We start from the raw sequence: 19,514 nt of genomic DNA on the forward strand, positions 1-19,514 counted from the left end.
TAACGACGATTTTTCAATTTATGACTTACGTTTGGCCCTATCATAGAGTGGTTGTCTCGGTCATTTAAAATTTCAGCAACTATTTTTTTCCTTGTAGGAAATAAGAAATAAGAATTTACTCACGCGGGACAATAGTTGCAGACGTAGCTGAAATATGGTCTTCCACGAGGTCCCCTAGTGCCATTACATTTCGCCCAACCACATCCTACCTGATGTGTCGATGCCCACACCATCTGAGTGTAATGTCCGACCTGGCTGAGATCGTTAGTTGCCAGCGGCCCGTACTTGAAGATCTGGTGCTCCAAATACCAGGTCTTTATGGCGAAGAACCTTCAACATAGTAAAGCGAATCTTGAATTCACCTCGGTTTAATTCAGAGGGCGGGAACCAGCTGGAGATGGTTAAAGCTCAAAGTTTCAACTCTTAATGTTCTGTGAATATCATTAAACAGACTTTTGTCATTTAACTCACAAAAATCAAGGAACAATTTTGTAGTATATTTATAATAAGCTCAAAAGATAAGTTTTCTTGATCCTTTCATTTTTCTCAGGATGATAAAATTACTTAAAATAATATTCATCTGATTCTACAAAAATGTTTTTTAATGAGAATATACTGTACTTAAAGTATACTGATTATGTTTCTCTTCCACATAATATTTTGTTTACAAAGAATATTTGATATATAGAATTAAATAGTAGTAGATTTTCTCTAACAAACTATTTTATAAATAGTCTCTATTTTATTCTGAAAATATTTCTCAAACAATTTAAACGAGAATATTATGTTCAATATTTTACCTACATAAAATCATTTTGCAACTTAGGATATTTAAATAGAAAAAAAAATCCAATGTAAAATCCTTTTTTAATGTCCAATAATCAAATTGATGAAAAGAATTTTTAAAAATAAAATCAAGAATCTAACGACCAAATTTGGACAACCACCAAAAAAATGTTTCCATTGGAATCTGAAAAAAGGAACACTTCTCTCTCCTCCTTTCCCAAAAACTTGATTCTCAGTTGTCAGTGAGAGAGCATCGTTCCATTTTATTTTTATTTATTTTTTTTTTATCTTTTGTATTTTTTTTATTTATTTATTTAAAGAAATAAAAAAGAGAAGGAAGGGGATTTGGTTGGTTGCCTTCTCATTTTTCTTTCCTCCTTTTTATTTTCGTCCAAAGTAAAGATGAATAATTTTCTTTTTTTCTTTTTTAGGAGGAAAGGAGGGGAGAGAAGTGTTTCTTTTTTCAGATTCCAATGGTAACATTTTGTGGTGATTGTCAAAATTTGGTCGTTAAATTCTTAATTTTATTTTCAGGAATTCTTTTCATCAAATCATTTTACACACAACATGAAGAACAGTTTACAAAGTACTTTCTACATAATATTATTAAAGAAAATTAATTTTTAGGTACGATATTTAATTTACTACGAAAATTTTAATATTCCAAGTAAAAATATATTTTACTTACAACAAAATAGTAGAAATTTCAAACAAGAAATATTAATATAATACCATAAACATAAATTTTCAAAGAAGGAGATGAATTTGTAAGCTACAAAGTCAAATGTTTTAGAATAAAGTATACTTTTTTACCCGAAAAGATTCATTTCCAACAAAAAAATTTATTTTGAAACAAATTCTTGAATTTACAAATAAAAAAGAGGAATGTTAGAAAACGGTTGCATTTTTAACTTAAAAAAGTGTCTAATAAAAATAGTTAAATTTTTAAAGAAATAATTATATTTTCAAACTTAAAAGAAGTTTTTAACCAAAAGAATTGTTGGATTTTAAATCAAAGATATGAATTTTTAACTAATATGGTGAACTTTTGACTGGAATACTGAAACTTTCAATAGAAAAAAAATTACTAAAACAACAAGAAAAACCTATATTCAGAGCTGAAAATTAACTTTTTTTTATTAAATATAATTTTCTGATGAATTTTTAACCAAATAGTTGAATTATCCAATGAAAAAGATTCAGCATTAAAAAATTAACTTTTTTTATTAAATGTAATTTTCGGATGAATTTTTAACCAAATAGTTGAATTATCCAATGAAAAAGATTCAGCATCTACCAGAAACAGTTGATTTCGTAACCAAATTGATAAAATTTTTAACAAAATAATTTACTTTTTGAGAAAATAATGTAATTTTTAAAACAAAAAGAAGTATTTTGAAACAAGTAGTTGAAATTTAACTAAAAAAGATCAGTTTTGAACCAAATAGTTGCATTTTTGAATAAAGAAGATGAATATTTAACCAAAAATGGAAAGATTCCATTTTTAGTTTAAAAAAAATTAATTTTCAACAAAAAAATTTCAACAACAAAAACCCAATTTTCGACAAAATAATTCAATATTCAACCGAAAAGTTTGCTTTTCTAAACAAATATTTAAAAGAAGGATTTTAAATTTTAATACAGTAATGAACTTTCTAATAAGAAATATTAATCCTGAATGTTTAGTTTTGTGGTTGATATTGCAAACAAAAAATATTTGAGTTGTAAATCCAAAGTAGCTTAATTTAAGAAAAAAAATGAATTTGGAAAAAAGCTAATATTTCAACAAGAAAAATTTTAATTTTTAATTCAAAATAGACAAATAAAACAAAAGAAATTTAAGTTTCAACAATATAGGTGAATGCTCAACCGAAACACTTTTAATCTGACAATTTCAGTATAATTAAAAGAATTCCACCAATAGAGATGAACTCGAAAAAATCAGAAAAAACGAATTTTAAAAAAAGTTACATTTTTAGCTAAAAGTAGTTGGATTTGAAAACAAATAAATTAATTTTTAACTGAAATGATCATTCTTTAACTGGAACAGTTAAATTTTTAGTTCGAAAAGTTATTTAGAAAAAAAACAATATTCGACTGTAAAGTTAATTATTTTTCTCCCTTTACTTGAATGCTGATAAATTTTTTGGTTCATTGCAGTTAACTTATGAATTTAAGATGTACAATTTTTAAGTATTTTTTTTTCTTTCTTTCAAAATATTAATAACATCATCAATTTCGATTTTTACCATTTCTCTTTTTTTTAAATCTTTTGAAGGAACTTATTATTCATGACATTATTAATTTTTTCTGAATAAACGATAAACATTCAATTTTATTTGTATTTTTAAAATTTTCATTTTTAGTTATTTTGTAGTATTTAGTGTGCTAAGAAGTGATGACAAATGATTTAAAAAATTCAATTCAATTTATAAATTATTAATTTTGTTCTGTCTCGTACTTTTAAAAACAGATTATATAAATAAATTCACAGCTTTTCTATCTTAAGACAATAAAACATTTTTTTTAATTATAAATATGCCGAAAATGTGAATTTATATAATTTGTTTATAAAATTAACAAATAATATCAGAGAGTACATTTTTAGAATGAAATTTTACCTTAATGCTCAAATAAAGTAATTTCCTTGTGGAAAGATAATTTACAAAATAAAAATCTATAAATTTGTGTCTTTGTTGATATAATTTGTTTATAACAATTTATTTCGAATGCATTTTTTCTTCCACACGATCACATGCATTAAATTCAAGTAATTCAGGACAAAGAACATTTTTTTTAAATTATAAAAGAAATCTATCACCCCATTGTAATCTGGTATCTGATACCGCAGGCTATGAGTGGTACTAGCCGGCCATAGTCAGACGCGTATTAACTTGTCGGACTACGCTCGCCTGGGACCACTGATTGGCCGCGCAACTTTCCAAAAAAACCTGTTCAAATATTTCAAAATCTATTGAATTTGTTATAATCAAATAATGAAAATGGTTTAAAGGGGACTAACAGCGATTCGTAACTTGAATCACACTGAATTTGAATAATTTATGAAGACAAATATTTGTTAGTAGAATTAATAAGAGTTAATAAATAATGTTGTATTGGATAAACCAATTTTAAAAACAATTATTTATAAAAAATATTGATGACAAAATAAATCAAGTTTTTCTACTAAATCGATTATATATTACTTGACAATTAAAATATTTGTTCATCTAATAGGAATTGATCATTGTTCAAACAATTTTAATTAACAAATGCACTATAAGGCAATTTTCGGATGTACAAATTTGAGGGTTTTGACGAAAACAGCAGTAAATAACTAACTTCCAACTTTTCTAAGACATTTTAATTATAAGAAATAATTATTATTATCAACAACATTTGTTAAACCAATTTTTATCGAGTTATGGATTTATAAATAAAATTCTGTTTTTTCACAAACTTGATATTTAATTTTTAATTAATAACTTATTACTGGTATTTGATAATGTTTTATGATTAATTAAACAAAATTATTTAAAAAATTAATCATTTAGCTATTTTTCAGCATTTAAATTCTGTTCTTTTAACGAAATTGATAGTTAAGATACAAATTTTAAACCTTTCAAGACACTTCGATCATTAAACAAACTCAAGGGAACTTATTTTTTAAAATTTATTACTTTGCTCAAGAATATACAAACAAAAAAAGGAAAAATTGACGTTTTCAACACAATGATTTTTTTTCTCTGAATAAATTATATAAATAGGCCCTCTGTTTATCGAAATGAATGAACTTGGACTTCAAACATACAAAAAGGTTAGTTTTGTCAAGAAAAAAATTGTTTTTATACTAAAATCATTGGGATTTATTATTATTCGAATGATATTTAGTACCAAAAATTTGTCATGTGTTAACAATTGTTAAAATTGTTCTATAATTCTTTGTATAGTAAAATTTGTTTTGAACGAACAATCTTGGTCGTAAATAAAAAATTTGTTTAACAAATGCTCATCTTGGACATTTTTTCAAAGAAAAAAATCGTTTCTTAAGAAGTATCGTTAGTGTCAGGTTACTGTTAATAGATAATAATGGATGTATGCCAAGAAATAAAATTATGAACATTTTAAACAAATTTATAAAAAAACTTTCAAAAATTATATAAGTTTTTAAGAATACTTTTAAACTGCAATTTTTAAACGTAAATTAATAGATTAATTACAATTACATATCAATATATACAATTATATATATATATATATGTATATACCAATCTCACTTTTTAAACATTAATAATTTAATAAAAAGGAGATAATAGGATAAGAAAGATAGAATTTATTATTAAAAAATAATATTTTTCAACTAAATAGTTGAATTTTTAAACAAAAAGATCAATTTTCAATAAAGAAGATTGATTCGCTAGAAAAATAAGGATTCCAACAAAATACGTGAATTTTCAACTAAAAAAAGATATCTTTTGGTCTAAAAATGGAACAAATAAATTTTTATTTAAAAAGAACGAATTTTCTATAAAATATTTAAACTTCTTACAAAAAATGGTAACCAAGAAACGTAATTTTCTACAAAAAAGAATCAATTTTTAATGAAAGAGTTGAATTTTCAAACAGCCAGATGTGTTTACAACCAAGAAGATTTATTTTTCACAATAAATACGAGTTATCAACAAAATAAATAAATTTTCTAAAAAAGAAGATAAAATTTGAATCCATAGATAGAATACTTAAATTTCATTTGTAAACATTAATGTGAATCAGAAAAAATGTAATCTCAACAATATAGTTAAATTATTAACGAAGAAAATGTTTTTTAACCAAAATGGTGAATTTTAAAGCAAGAAATTTATTCTTTGCCGACAAGACGATTTATCAACAAATTAATTAAATTTCTAACAAAAATAGAATAAATTTTCAAGCTAATATATAATAATTAAAATTTCGTTTGGAAATATTAATTTTCAACCAAAAAAGAAGGAACTTTAACAAAATAGTTAACTTTTCAACCAAAAAGGTTAATTCAACCAAGAAGATTTATTTTGAACAGAAAAAGATGAAGGAAGAAACTGAAATGTACGATATAATACTGTTCCGATAAATTTTCGGGGTGACTGAAAAAAAACTAAAATTCCCAGAAAACAAAATAGAAATTGAAAATTCGCGAATAGATAAATTTAAATTAAATTGATAAAGTATTTAAATTAGTTAATGATATAAACAGTCTCGAATTTTATAATGCAGAAATTTTCCAAAACTGAATTTTTATATTGTCAACTATTTTATAATTATCAGAATTTTTAATTTCAAATATTTTCTTCTTCGGATTAATAGGCAAGCGAAAAAACAATGAGCCGTATAAATTGTTAAACTAAAACTTTTTTTAAATATCCGATAATAAAAATTTAGATAAAAAAATAATTTTCTATGAAATATTTAAACTTGTTATAACAAAAAATTTCAACCCAAAAAATTAATTCTCTACAAAAAAGTCACTTTTCAACCAAAAATTTAAATTTTCTAACAGAAGGATATTTTTTTAAGTAAGAAGATTAATTTTTCACCATAAAGATGAGTTATGAGCAAAATAAATTAATTTAAAAAAAATAAAATAAAATTGCAATCCAAAGATAGAATTCTTAGATATTTATTTTTAAACGACCATGCGAATCAAGAAAATAATGAATTCTTAACAAAACAGTTAAATTATTAAGAAAGAAAATGGGTTTTAGCCAAAAAGGTGCATTTTCAATCGATAAGGTTACTTTTTTTTACCGAAAAGGCAATTAATCAATAAATTAGATAAATTTTTAAGAAAAAGAAGATACATTTTTAAGCTGATTTAGTATAATTAAATATTGATTTAAAAATCTTAATGAATTTTCAACCTTAGCAGAACGAATATTTAACAAAGTAGTGAAGTTTTCAACAAAAAATGTTAATTTCACTCAAGGACAATTATTTTGTACCAAAAAAGCAGAATTTTTAAAAAAATACAAACATTTGCAACTAAAGGTGATAAATTTCTAACTTAAAATTGAATAGCTTAATTTTGGATTTATTTTTGAATAATTTTTTAAGAACAAAAAGCATGCTATTGACAAATTTTAACGTTGCCACTTTATTTTTTTAGATATTATTACACACAAAAAGAAATTTAAAAATTCAAGTTCACATATTTTTTAAGAAATTAATTTTGAGCATTCAAAAAGAAAACATTCAATCTATTAAGAAATAGGTCCTTCAGAAAAATTTAAATATAAATTCTGGTTTAAATAATTAAAATAGTATTGTTTAAACAAAGAAGAAACTGTAACTTACTATAGAACACTGTTCCGATAAATTTTCAGGGAGAATGAAAAAACCGGGATAATAAAAATTTTGAAATTAACAATTACCGAATTTATAAATTTAAATAAAATTGATCAAATATATAAAGTTTGAAATTAGGTAATGTTATAAGCAGTATGAAATTTTATAATTAAAAATATTTACAATCCGGAATTTTTATATTGTCAGTTAATTTATAATTTCGAAAATTTTCAAATTCGAATATTTTCTTCTTAGGGGTTTCGCAGTCTTCCCAGATTTTCTCTCGTTTCCCAAAATTTCAGCAATAAATCTTCTCTCGTTTAAAAAGAAAAAGTCGGAAACGGCAATGATCAGTAAAAATTATTAAACTGAAACTTTTTTTTTAAGTATCCGATAAAAAAATATTGTAATAAAGATTATTCTTTGTCGACTGTTTTATAATTTCGGGAATGTTTTATTTATAATATTTTCTTTTTTGGGATTTTGCAGTCTTTCCATATTTTCTCTAGTTTCCCAAAATTTCAGCGATATGTGTTTTCTAGTTTTAAAATAAGAAGACGAAAAAGACAATGTCCAGTATAAAATATTCTACTGACTTTTTTTTAAATATCCGATAATAAAAATCGTAAACTAAAGTTCATTCTTTAGCGGAAATAGAAACAGATGAAAAAATTTAAGAGCTCGTTTATTTCACCTTAACTGAAGCCGGTCTCAATTTCTTTTCAGCGAAAATTTTCCATTTTCAAGTGTCTTTTCACAAAGAGTTAAATTTTCAACCAAGAGTGTTTTTCCAATTAACAAAAAAATTGTTATTAAAACCGTCGTATTTTCCAACAAAAAGATCAATTTTTATCAGAGAAAATTAATTTTCTAGCAAAAATACGGATTCCAACAAAATTTGTAAATTTTCAACTGAAAAATATAATTTTTTGTCAAAAAAAATGAATCGATAAATTATCAGTTTGAAAAAACAGAATTTTCTATCAAATATTTAAACTTCTAACAAAAAAAAATTAACCAAGAGAATGAATTTTCTACAAAGAAGTCAATTTTTAAAGAAACAATTGAATTTTTAAACACAACTATGTGTTTTAACCAAGAAGTGTAATTATTCACAATGAATACAAGTTATCAACAAAATAAATAAATTTTAAAAAAAGACAAAATTTAAATCTAAAGATAGAAGACTTAAACCTCGTTTGTAAAGATTAATGTTGATCAGAATACAATAAATTCTCAACAATATAGTAAAATTATTAACAAATAAAATGTTTTCAACTGAAAGGGTGAATTTTTAAGCAAGAAGGGTATTTTTTACCGAAAAGACGATTTATCTACAAATTAATTTAATTTCTGAGCAAAAGAAAATAAATTTTCTTAGTATAAATAAATATTAATTTGGAAAGATTATTAAATTTTCTACCCAAACAGAACGAATTTTAACAAGGTAGTTAAGTTTTCAACAACAAATTTTGATTCATCCAAGAAGAATAATTTTGTACCAAAAAAGCTGCATTTTTTACAAAACACAAACATTTTCAACTGAAGGTGATCAATTTTCAACTTAAAATGAAATAATTTCAATTTGAGATTTTAGATTTATTTTAAAATAAACTTTTAAGGAAAAAAGAATACTGTTGACAAATGTTATCTTTGCCACTTTATTCGTTTAGATATTATTAAAAAAAGAACAGAATTTAAAATATCCAAATTAACACATTTTTTAAGAATTTAATTTTGAAATTTAAACTGAAATACAAAATAAATTTAAATTAAATTGATAAAATTTTTAAATCAGGCAATATTATGAACAGTCTGGAATTTTATTATTCACAATTTTTCCAAATAGAAATTTTCATATCGTCGGCTATTTTATAATTTTGGGAATTTTCAATTTCAAATATTTTCTTCTTCGCGATCTTGCAGTTTTTCTGAATCTTCTTTCGTTTCCAAAAATTTCAGCGAAAAAGGCAAAAAAAGCAAAAAAAGGAAATGACCAGTAAAAATTATTAAACTGAAACTTTTTTTTTAAATATCCGATAAAAAAATAGTGTCATCAAGATTATTCTTTGTCGACTTTTTTATAATTTCGGGAATGTTTTATTTAAAATACTTTCTTTTTCGGGATTTTGCAGTCTTTCCAGATTTTCTCTAGTTTCCAAAAATTTCAGCGATATATGTTTTCTAGTTAAAAAATAAAAAGACGAAAAAGGCAATGTCCCGTATAAAATATTCTACTGACTTTTTTTTAAATATCCGATAATAAAAATCGTAACCTAAAGTTCATTATTTAGCGAAAATAGGAACAAGTGAAAAAAACTAAGAGCTTATTTATTTCACCTTAACTGAAGCCGGTCTCAATTTCTTTTCAGCGAAAATTTTCCATTTTCAAGAGTCTTTTCACAAAGAGTTAAGTTTTCAACTAAGAGTGTTTTTCGAATTGACAGAAAAAATTGTCATTAAAACCGTCGTATTTTCCAAAGAGAAGATCAATTTTTATTGAAGAAAATTAATTTTCTAGCTAAAATACGGATTCCAACAAAATTCGTAAATTTTCAACTGAAAAAATAATTTGTTGTCAAAAAAATTGAATAGATAGACAGAATAGAATAGAATATAGAATAGAATAGAAAGAATTGAATAGATAGACAAAAAAAATGTTAAACAAGAGAATGAATTTTCTACGAAAACAATAAATTTTTAAACAAGCAATTGAATTTTTAAACACAAAGATGTGTTTTTAAACAAGAAGTTTCATTCTTCACAACAAATACGAGTTATCAACAAAATAAAAAAATTTAAAAAAGACCAAGTTTAAATATAAAGATAGAAGTCTTAAATCTCCCTTGTAAAGATTAATGTTAATCAGAAAAAATACATTCTCAACAATATAGTAAAATTATAAACAGATAAAATGTTTTTCAACTAAAATGGTGAATTTTTAAGCAAGATGGGGTATTTTTTACCGAGAAGAGGATTTATCTACAAATTAATTTAATTTCTGAGCAAAATAAAATAAATTTTTAAGCTGACTTAGTATGAATAAATATTAATTTGGAAACATTAATGATTTTTCTACCCAAACAGAACGAATTTTAACAAAGTAGTTAAGTTTTCAAAACCAAAATTTTAATTTAGCCAAGAAGATTAATTTTCCACCAAAAAAACTGAATTTTTCACAAAACACAAAGGTTTTGAACTAAAGGTGATCAATTTTCAAATTAAAATGAAATAATTTTAATTTGAGATTTTAGATTTATTTTAAAATAAATTTTAAAGAAAAAAAGGATGCTGTTAACAAATGTTATCTTTGCCATTTTATTCGTTTAGATATAATTGGAAAAAGAAAAGAATTTAAAATATCTAAATTAACACATTTTTTAAGAATTTCATTTTGAAATTTAAACTGCAATACAAAAATGAAGCTGAAATGTTAACTGAAATGTACGTACAATAGAACACTGTTCCGATAAATTTTCGGGGCCACTGAAAAAAATTCCCAGAAAATAAAAAATAAAAAATTCCCGAATTGATAAATTGAAATTAAATTGATAAAATTTAAAAATCAGGCAATATTATGAACAGTCTGGAATTTTATTATTCAGAAATTTTCCAAATCAAAATTTTGATATCGTGGGCTATTTTATAATTTTGGGAATTTCCAATTTTCAAATATTTTCTTCTTCGGGATTTTGCAGTTTTTCTGAATTTTCTTTCGTTTCCTAAAATTTCAGCGATATATCTTCTCTAGCTGAAAAATAAGAATCCGATAATAATAATCGTAGACTAAATATCATTATTTAGGGGAAATAGGAACAGATGGAAAAATTTAAGAGCTCGTTTATTTCATTTTAACTGAAGCCGCTCTAAATTTCTTTTCAGCGACAATTTTCCTTTTTCAAATGTCTCAGAACGCTTTCCGACTTTATCCGTGAAAGCCCTGGTATTGTTGCCACTGTTGGTTCTTTTGACTGGCACTTTTCAATAGGTAAGATGAAAATCAGAGAGGGCGATTAAAAAACTAAAATAATCAGACCATCGGCTTTCCTTTCAAGCCTCTTAACAAACTTTCATGAGAGAAATTAATTTCCAAGAATTTGTTTAGTCTTCTTTTCAGTTGAAGATGAAACTGTCTCAATTGCGAGGAGATGAAAAGGGGAACTTTATTAAGTAGAAAGATTTAATATAGTCAGACATGAGAGCTCTCTACTCAAACTTCACAGCACATCTTAAAAAAAGAAACTAATTTAAAGGGGATGTTCTACTTCAAAATTTCATTTAGTTGACAACAAATTAAAAACCTTGCCGAACTATGGTGAACTTTAGAGCTTTTTTTCACTAGGAAATTCAAGTGGTAAATACTGTGTGAAAAAAGATAGGCCAGAAAATTTCGAGAATAAAATTATTTTTAAAGACAAGCAGAAATTTCACGAGCGCAAAACACAGGTTCACTTTGATTGATTTTTATTTTTGAACAATAAAAATAGTAATGGTTCACTTTTATGGTGAATACGAATCTCCCATCTATTTGTCACCATCATTTGTAGTTTAATGAATATTTGTCACTCCATTTTTTAATAAAAAAAGACTTTAACCATTTTTTTAGGAGCCAAAATGCATTTTTAACTACAGATTTTAATTATATCCTTCTTTTTAATTTCTTTTTTGGATTTTTAGTTAAATTTTTCTTTATTTTGTTAAAAATAATTTTGTTTAATATTCACTATTTTAATAAAAAATTAATCTTTTTCATTTAAAATTTAACTGTCTTGTTAACAATTCATTTTTTGGAGGAAGAATTATTATTTTTAACTTAAAAACTATTCTCTTTTTGCTTAACGATTAATATTTTTAGTTATAAATTCAAGTATTTCGTTAAAAAAATCATGATCTTTGGATTCAATTTATATTTCGTTTTTAGTTGAAGATTTATATTTTTCTTTGAATATTTAAATATTTCGTTGAAAATACATACACATTGTTACAAATTCTACCTTTTTGATAGAGAATTAATCTTCTTAGTCCAAAAATTATCTTTTTTGTTAAAAATTCCACCATTGAGTTGACTTCTTAACACTTGTGTTAAAAATTAATTTTGTTACTAACCATTTTATTGAAAAATTCATCTCTTTTTTGAAAATTCAAATATTTTCTTGAAAACTAATCTTTCTTGGTTAACACTTAATTTTAATTTTAATTTAAAAAAGTTTAATTTTCAAATTGTAAAATTGTTAAATTTTCAGTTTTAAATTCTGTAAGTATTGAAATTATTTAAATTGGTATACCTGATGATTAAAATTTCTCAATTTTTATAGGCTCCATTAATTCAAAAGTGTACAATTTTAAGTATTCGTCATTTAAAGGTTATTTATTATCAATGGCATTAAACTGGAATTTATGCAATTATTCAAAGTTTTTTTATTTTAACTTCAAAAAGTCTCATCATTCTAAAATTCAGGATAAGTATTCAAATAATTTTTCAGGACAGCTAGAAGCGGCCTTTGAAATTATTTTAATTCAAATTTTGGTTAAGGTACTTAAAGACATTTTAGGTTAAAAATAATAATTCAAATAATCACTGTTAATCATTTTTGTACAATTATAGAATATTATTTCCATTCGATACAATTTTTTAAGATTTAAAAAAAAAGATTTTCGTGGTTGATTCACTCATCTTTATATGCAAAAATTTAACTATTTTTTTGTTGGTTCAAAATAAATACTTATAACTTAAAATGATCCCGTTTTCTGTTCCAGATTTATATATTTTTTTTTTTTTGAAATTTTAATTATATTGTTAAAAACGTAAGCATTTTGTGAAAAATAGCTCTTTTGAATAAAACTGTTCCACTTTAATTTAGAGTTGATATTTTTTAGTTAAAAGCTAAACTATTTTGTTTTTATAGGTGGAGGATTAATCTTCTAGGTTAAAAAATCATCTTTTTCATTAAACATTCAACTATTTGGTTGAATGTTTAACACTTTTTTGGAAATTAATTTTTTTAAGAATCGACATATTAGTGGAAAATTCATCTGCTTTTTTGAAAATTGAACTGTTTTGTGGAAAATAAGTTTTTTTTTTAAATCATATATCGTGTTGAAAATTTGTCATTTTGTGAATAATTATTGTTCTGCATTGAAAATTGAACTTTTCGGTTGGAATTGCATTTATTTATTTTAAAATGAACTTTTTTGTTAAAAAATCATATTCCAAATTGAACATTTAAGTAATTTGGTAGAATATTCTACTATTTGGCGAAAAATTGAACTTGTTATTCAAAAATTTAGCTTTTTGGTAGGAAACTAAGACAAATATTGATTAAAATTTTGAAAATAGTACAATTTCAAAGCTTTCCAAATGGAATAATTTCAAATCAATTTTTACATTCTCATCCAAATGAGAAGGTATTGGTTTTATATAAAATTTCAGTTTGGCGATTTTCATCAATTCTTCACGTTTTGACACCCCCTGAGTAAAAAAAAAATAATTTTTACGCAGGTGTTTGTCTGTAGTCTGTATTCTGTAGGCACGATAACTTTCGAAAAATGGATCAGATTCGATTCTGCTTTGGCACACTTTTGTAAGGCTTGAAAATAAAAAACCAGTTCGTAAACGAGCTATTTTAGATAAAAATTCAAAAAGTGAGCGCATTTTCAAAATTTTTGAAAACACAATTTTTTTAATTTAAGCATTCCATATACAGTTATTCATAGTAATGAGAAACTCAAACAATTTATCCTCACAACTTTTTTATATAAAAGATGAATTATTAGAGTCAGAGCATTTTCAAAATCTTTAAAAAAAATAAAATGAACATTTTAAGCCAACAATTGTTTTAATTTGGTCGAAAAGTTAAAAATGTTATCGTGCGAAAAATAATTAACTAAAAATTCAATTTTTTGTTCATGCTATAAAAGATACAAGAAGAATGAATCAGCTAAAATTCCGCAACCTGGAAGGATCTCCAAATTTGTTATGAATCACTTTTCGATAGGACGCATAATTTTTTATTTTAGTCGTAAAAAACAACACTAAAAATAAAAAAAAATAAAAAATTGTACTAACGAAACAATCTGCAAAAAAATGAGACCAAATTTTTATATCCAAAAAAGAACTACAAATTTTTAATAATTATTTTTATAGTATGCGCAGTTTTTGTTTTATGCGTAAAAAACAATAGAAATAAGATAGTTTATTTTTTGACAAACGACACAAGCTATGAAAAAAATAAATGGACAAAAGTTACGCTTCCAAAAAATACCGAAAACTTTTTGGAATTTTTTATGCATAATTTTTAATACGGCACGTAGTTGACACGTGATTAAAAGGAATTAAAATGATATTATTCCTAATTAAAAAGGTTGAAAATTCAATAACTTAATATTGAAACCTTCTGGATTCACATCATTTTAAATACGACATGGTTACATTTTTTAAATTGAAAATCAAAAACTAAATTAAATGTTTCAAAGTCCAATTAACTAAAAATCAAGAATTTTGCATTGTTATTAAACAAAAAATTATAATTTGACCTTAAAGTTTTGTAGAAAAATTTAGGATCAGTTTCAATATTCAGTTTTTAAAAGGAAACTATTTTTATTTTACAATCCTTTAAAATTAAGGCACTTTGAGAATCAACAGATCAAAGTTTTTTGATAAAGTCTTTTAGATTTGAAAATTTTGAAGTGAATTTAAATTGTTCAAACATTAGCAATTTTAAAAGAGATAATTCGAGTTTCACTCACGTATTAAACTGCGAATTTTGCTCACGTTTTCTGAACATTGGAGTCCACTTCTTTCGGGCTAACCTAAAACTGAGGTATCAGGTTATGTTGCTCTTATGTATACTCTTTATGATGCCTGTGATTTGTCAGAGCACCTTACCGTGGGGACTGGTTGAACCTGATTGGCCAATCAAGTCTTTTGTTTTTAATCCGAGAGGACGAAAAGCCAATTTGGATTTATATTATATCTATTGTCCCTATTGATGTTCTAAGGGTGTTTTTAAAATGACATTTGTTTTATCTAATGAAATATGATGTCCTGTTTCACCGGTTTCTCCAATATAGACTTTGCCACAAGAACAAGGGATTTTATATTCACGTGGATCACTGAGGGGTGCCTTTTTGTCTTTGCGGTTATTTAGTAGTTGTCCTATTTTCAAGGGTCGTTCAAATATGGCTTGGTTGTTGTGTTTGTTGTTGTCTTATTGCTTTATCAATTTGTTTGTTTGTGCAATCGTTCTTTATTAGGATTTGTTTAACGTTTTGTAATTAATTTTGCAAGTTATCTTGATCTGTTATGGAGACAGCTCTTTATACAAGGGAGTTGAACATCGATTGTTTTTGGGATGGATGTTGTTGGGACGAGGCATGTATGTTTCTGTTTGTATGGGTGGGTTTTCTGTAAACTTCATGTCTAAATGTGTCATCAGATCGTTTCTTTCAAAACTAAATCCGTTTACCGAAACTCTATCACTCACTTCCAAAACTCATTTGACTTAATTAAAAAGATACAACAGATTGACATTCAGTAACAAGACATCATAGTGAGTTTCGACATAGCATCTCTCTTTACGAAAGTACTAATCTCTGACACAATTGATATTATTAAATCTTTTACAAACTTTCCTTCCGAGCTCATACCTTTTATAGAAGACTGTCCAAATAATACTTACTTCTCTTTCAATAACCAATTTTACTAACAAACCGCAGGGACAACAATGGGATCACCAATCTCACCTGTAATAGCCAATATCCTTAAGGAACATCTGGAAACAAAAATCTCCAACCAAGCCAAGCTTGAACCGGAATTTTGGTTCCGTTAAGACACTTTTGTCATCTGGCGACATGGACGAGATGAACTAAATAAGTTTTTCGATTTCATCAATCGATTCAAATCTGATATCCAGTTCACCATGAAAATCGAACAAGACGGAAAATTGCCTTTCTTGGACGTATTACTTTACAGAAGATCTGATGACACAACACTAAACATCTCAAAAACAATAAGTCATCAACACTCTTGTTATCAGAGCTATTTCCATAACAGATAAAGATAACTTACAAAAGGAAATACAAAACGTGAAACTAATCCAAATACATAACGATTACACCAACAAATTGATAAAACTATAAGAAAATACATTAAGAAAAACAAGTCAACACAACCTATGAAAGAAAGAAAGAGAAAAACTACCACCACCCTACCCTACATCCAAGGTATCACAAAACAAATAGGAAGAATTCTTAACAAACGCAATATATAAACAATATTTAAACTACCTACCAAAATAGGACAACTACTGAATAACCCCAAAGACAAAAAGACACCCCTCAGTGAATCAGGAAAAATAAGAATCTCTTGTTCTTATGGCAATTGAAATCTTAAAACACCCTAATAACATCAAGAGGGACAATGAATATAATACCAAACCGATTTGACCTTCCGTCCTCCTAGGAAAAAAAAAGACTTGATTGGCCAATCAGGTTCGACCAGCATACATAAGAACAACATAAACCGATACCTCAGTTTCAGGTCAGCCCTGAAAAAGTGAACTGCAATGTTCATTAAACGTCGGCAAAATTCGTAGATTTTACACGATTGGAACCCGTAATATCTCATTTTTATCAAAATGAATCATAGTGATTACAATGAAAATTAAAAAAATATTAAACTAAACAAGCTCGCTATGATTCCAGCTTCTGAGTTTGCTCCATTTTAAGCCTTTTCATTTAATTTCATTTCAAAAGATAAGGCGCAGAATAAAAATCCATTAAATTCTAATCTTCATAAAAATTGCTATTAAATCCAGCTGTTACCTTCAGTACTTTAAAAATTTTTTAATTAAAATGTTGTTCACGTAAAACCAGAATATAATCTCGATTACATCAAGTTTTAGTGATGAGATAAGAACCTTTTTCTCGGCGCAGAATATAATACCAACCATGTTGAGAGAAAAAATATCTTTTTCATTAATTTATTTTGCCTCATCCACTAAACGTAAAATGTTCATATTTCCCACAAAATGCAAAACTTTGTTTTCATTTATTACGTTTATTCTAAATATTATTTAACATAAAACAGAAAGAAATTGCAAAATTAATTAATTTAAAAAAAAATACTTTGAGTTTCCACTAAAAATATTAATTTTTCAACAATAAAATATAATAGTTAAACCTTCAATTGAAAAAATAAGTTTTTAACAACAATAAAGGGATTTTTAATGAAATAGTTCAATTTCCAACGTAATTTATGAATTTTCAACTTAAATTATGAATCTTTAACCGAAATATTAGAATTTCACACAAAAAAGATGAGTTTTTAACTAAAAATTTAAAGCTTCAACTAAAATAATTAAATTTTCAACAACAACCAAATGAATTTTCACTAAAAATGTCAATTAACGAATAAAATTTAAATAAGTGTATTTTAGGTTTGAAAAATTATTGTTTGTGTGAGCTGATAAATTGCTAACTAAAAATATAGAAATATCAATTGCAATAAGTTTAATTTTTAAAAATAAATCCTTTATCACAAAAAATACATTTCAGAAAGTCCTGCGACTGTAGATAAAGTAGAAATGAATTTTCTTAAATTAATTAATTTAATTTAATAGACCAAGATTATTTAAAAAATAAGAACTTGAATTTCACTGCACCATTTTAATCTTGTAAAATTTTTTAATTGATTAAATTAATTTAAACAAAAACTGAATTTTGTAATATAAAAGATGACGTTTCAACTAAAAAAAAAAACTAAAAAAAATATCAATCTTAAAAAGGAAAAAAGCAACATTTTCTGTTGAACAATTAATTTTAAACCAAAAAAAAAAAAAAACAATTTTCGAATGAATAATTAAATTTTCCACCAAAGATTTATTTATTTACTAAAAAAATACAATCTGAATATTGTACTTTACCAACGTAGCTAAATTATCAATTTAAAAGTTTTTTCAAGCCAAATAGTGAAATATTCAACCAAAGGAGAAAAATTTTCAACCAGAAATTTGAATTTTTATTAAAACAAAAGAATAATATTGCTACTAAAAAGATGCAGTTTTAAATGAAAAAGATAAATTTTAAAAAAATCCTTTAATTTTCGGTTTAAGAATATTTCAGTAGAGTTTTCCATATCAAAAACCTAATTTTTTTAAAAAGAAATAATGTTTTATAATAATTAATTTGAAACCACAAATACTGGTTATTTAGAAAAATGGTTAAATTGTTAACCAAATAAACAAAATTTATAACTAAAAAGATAATCTTCAGCTGAAAGTTTTTGCGAATGTGCAAAAATGACGCGCATGCGTGAAGGAACCCTATCCACTTCCGTAACAAATTGCCCCTCCCCCTCCCCTCCGTGGAGCTGTTACATTATTTAAGTACGGAACCTTATTTGCGATAAAAAATAAATAAAAGTAAGAAAAAAAGTAAAATCTGAACACCCGGTACACATAATTGCGGACGTTGGGGTTTAACAGGTATATGTTTGCTTTATATCTACGGGAAAGGAGCTCAGTTTCGTGCTGCAATTTTCAAATATACAGTAAAGACGGCAAATTTAATGAAATTGGACACTCGCTTTCCCCAGAGACTTTGCGGTTTCTCTTGCTGGATAAATATAAATCCGAATAGCATATATTAATATTACATATATTAATATTACATATTTCAATATTAATTTGCTTAATTACTTCATTAATTTATTTCCCGCGGACTTTCTGCTATATTTTTTAGATTTAAATTATTTTATAACTAAAAATTGTGTACGAGTGCTTCGCGCGGAAAATATTTGATTGTTATTGAATAATATAAAAATATAAAATAAGATTACTATCATTCAAATGTTAAATTCTACAATTTATTTACTTAAAAAAATATATTTTTAGATGTTATTGAATAATATAAAAATATAAAATGAAATTACTATCATTCCAATTTTAAATTCTACAAATTATTTACTCAAAAAAATTTATATTTTAGGAAGCATTGAGTTGAACATTTCCAATTCACAAAATTAATCAATTTGAATAGTAGAAAAACAAATTCAAATGGGCTTCTTAAATTAAAATTATTTCTTGAAAAAAAGATCCTACTCCATCTTCACTCCATTGGGAATCGAACCACAAAGTTTTTATCACAGAAGTTTTGTGGTTCGATTCCCAATAGAGTGAAGGTGGAGTAGGATCTTTTTTTCAAGAAATAATTTTAATTTAAAAATATTATTTTCCATCTAGTCTTATTAAGACGTTAAGCATTTTCTGTTATTAAAAATTCTTAACTTGATCGATGTTGTGTGGATTTTCTGCCTTCATGGTTTGGAGGGTTGATCTGCTGTCGGTAAGGTACAATCTCTGATGATATAGCAGATAATTTTAAAAATTTCAAATAATGGGGTTCTTAAT

At 25.1% G+C, this 19,514-nt stretch overlaps 1 protein-coding gene across 1 annotated transcript in view; it reads right to left on the bottom strand.

The window, feature by feature from the left end:
- LOC117180836 (cysteine-rich secretory protein 2-like) overlaps positions 1-19,514 on the bottom strand; it is a 96,209-nt gene that overhangs the window by 30,335 nt on the left and 46,360 nt on the right. Inside the window, exon 4 of the mRNA XM_033373363.1 lies at positions 124-330. Coding sequence (XP_033229254.1) covers positions 124-330 — 207 coding nt within the window. The remainder of the gene's footprint in view (positions 1-123; positions 331-19,514) is intronic.

The sequence above is a fragment of the Belonocnema kinseyi genome, chromosome 9 (genome assembly GCF_010883055.1).
Source record: "Belonocnema kinseyi isolate 2016_QV_RU_SX_M_011 chromosome 9, B_treatae_v1, whole genome shotgun sequence".
Classification (NCBI taxonomy): domain Eukaryota; kingdom Metazoa; phylum Arthropoda; class Insecta; order Hymenoptera; family Cynipidae; genus Belonocnema; species Belonocnema kinseyi.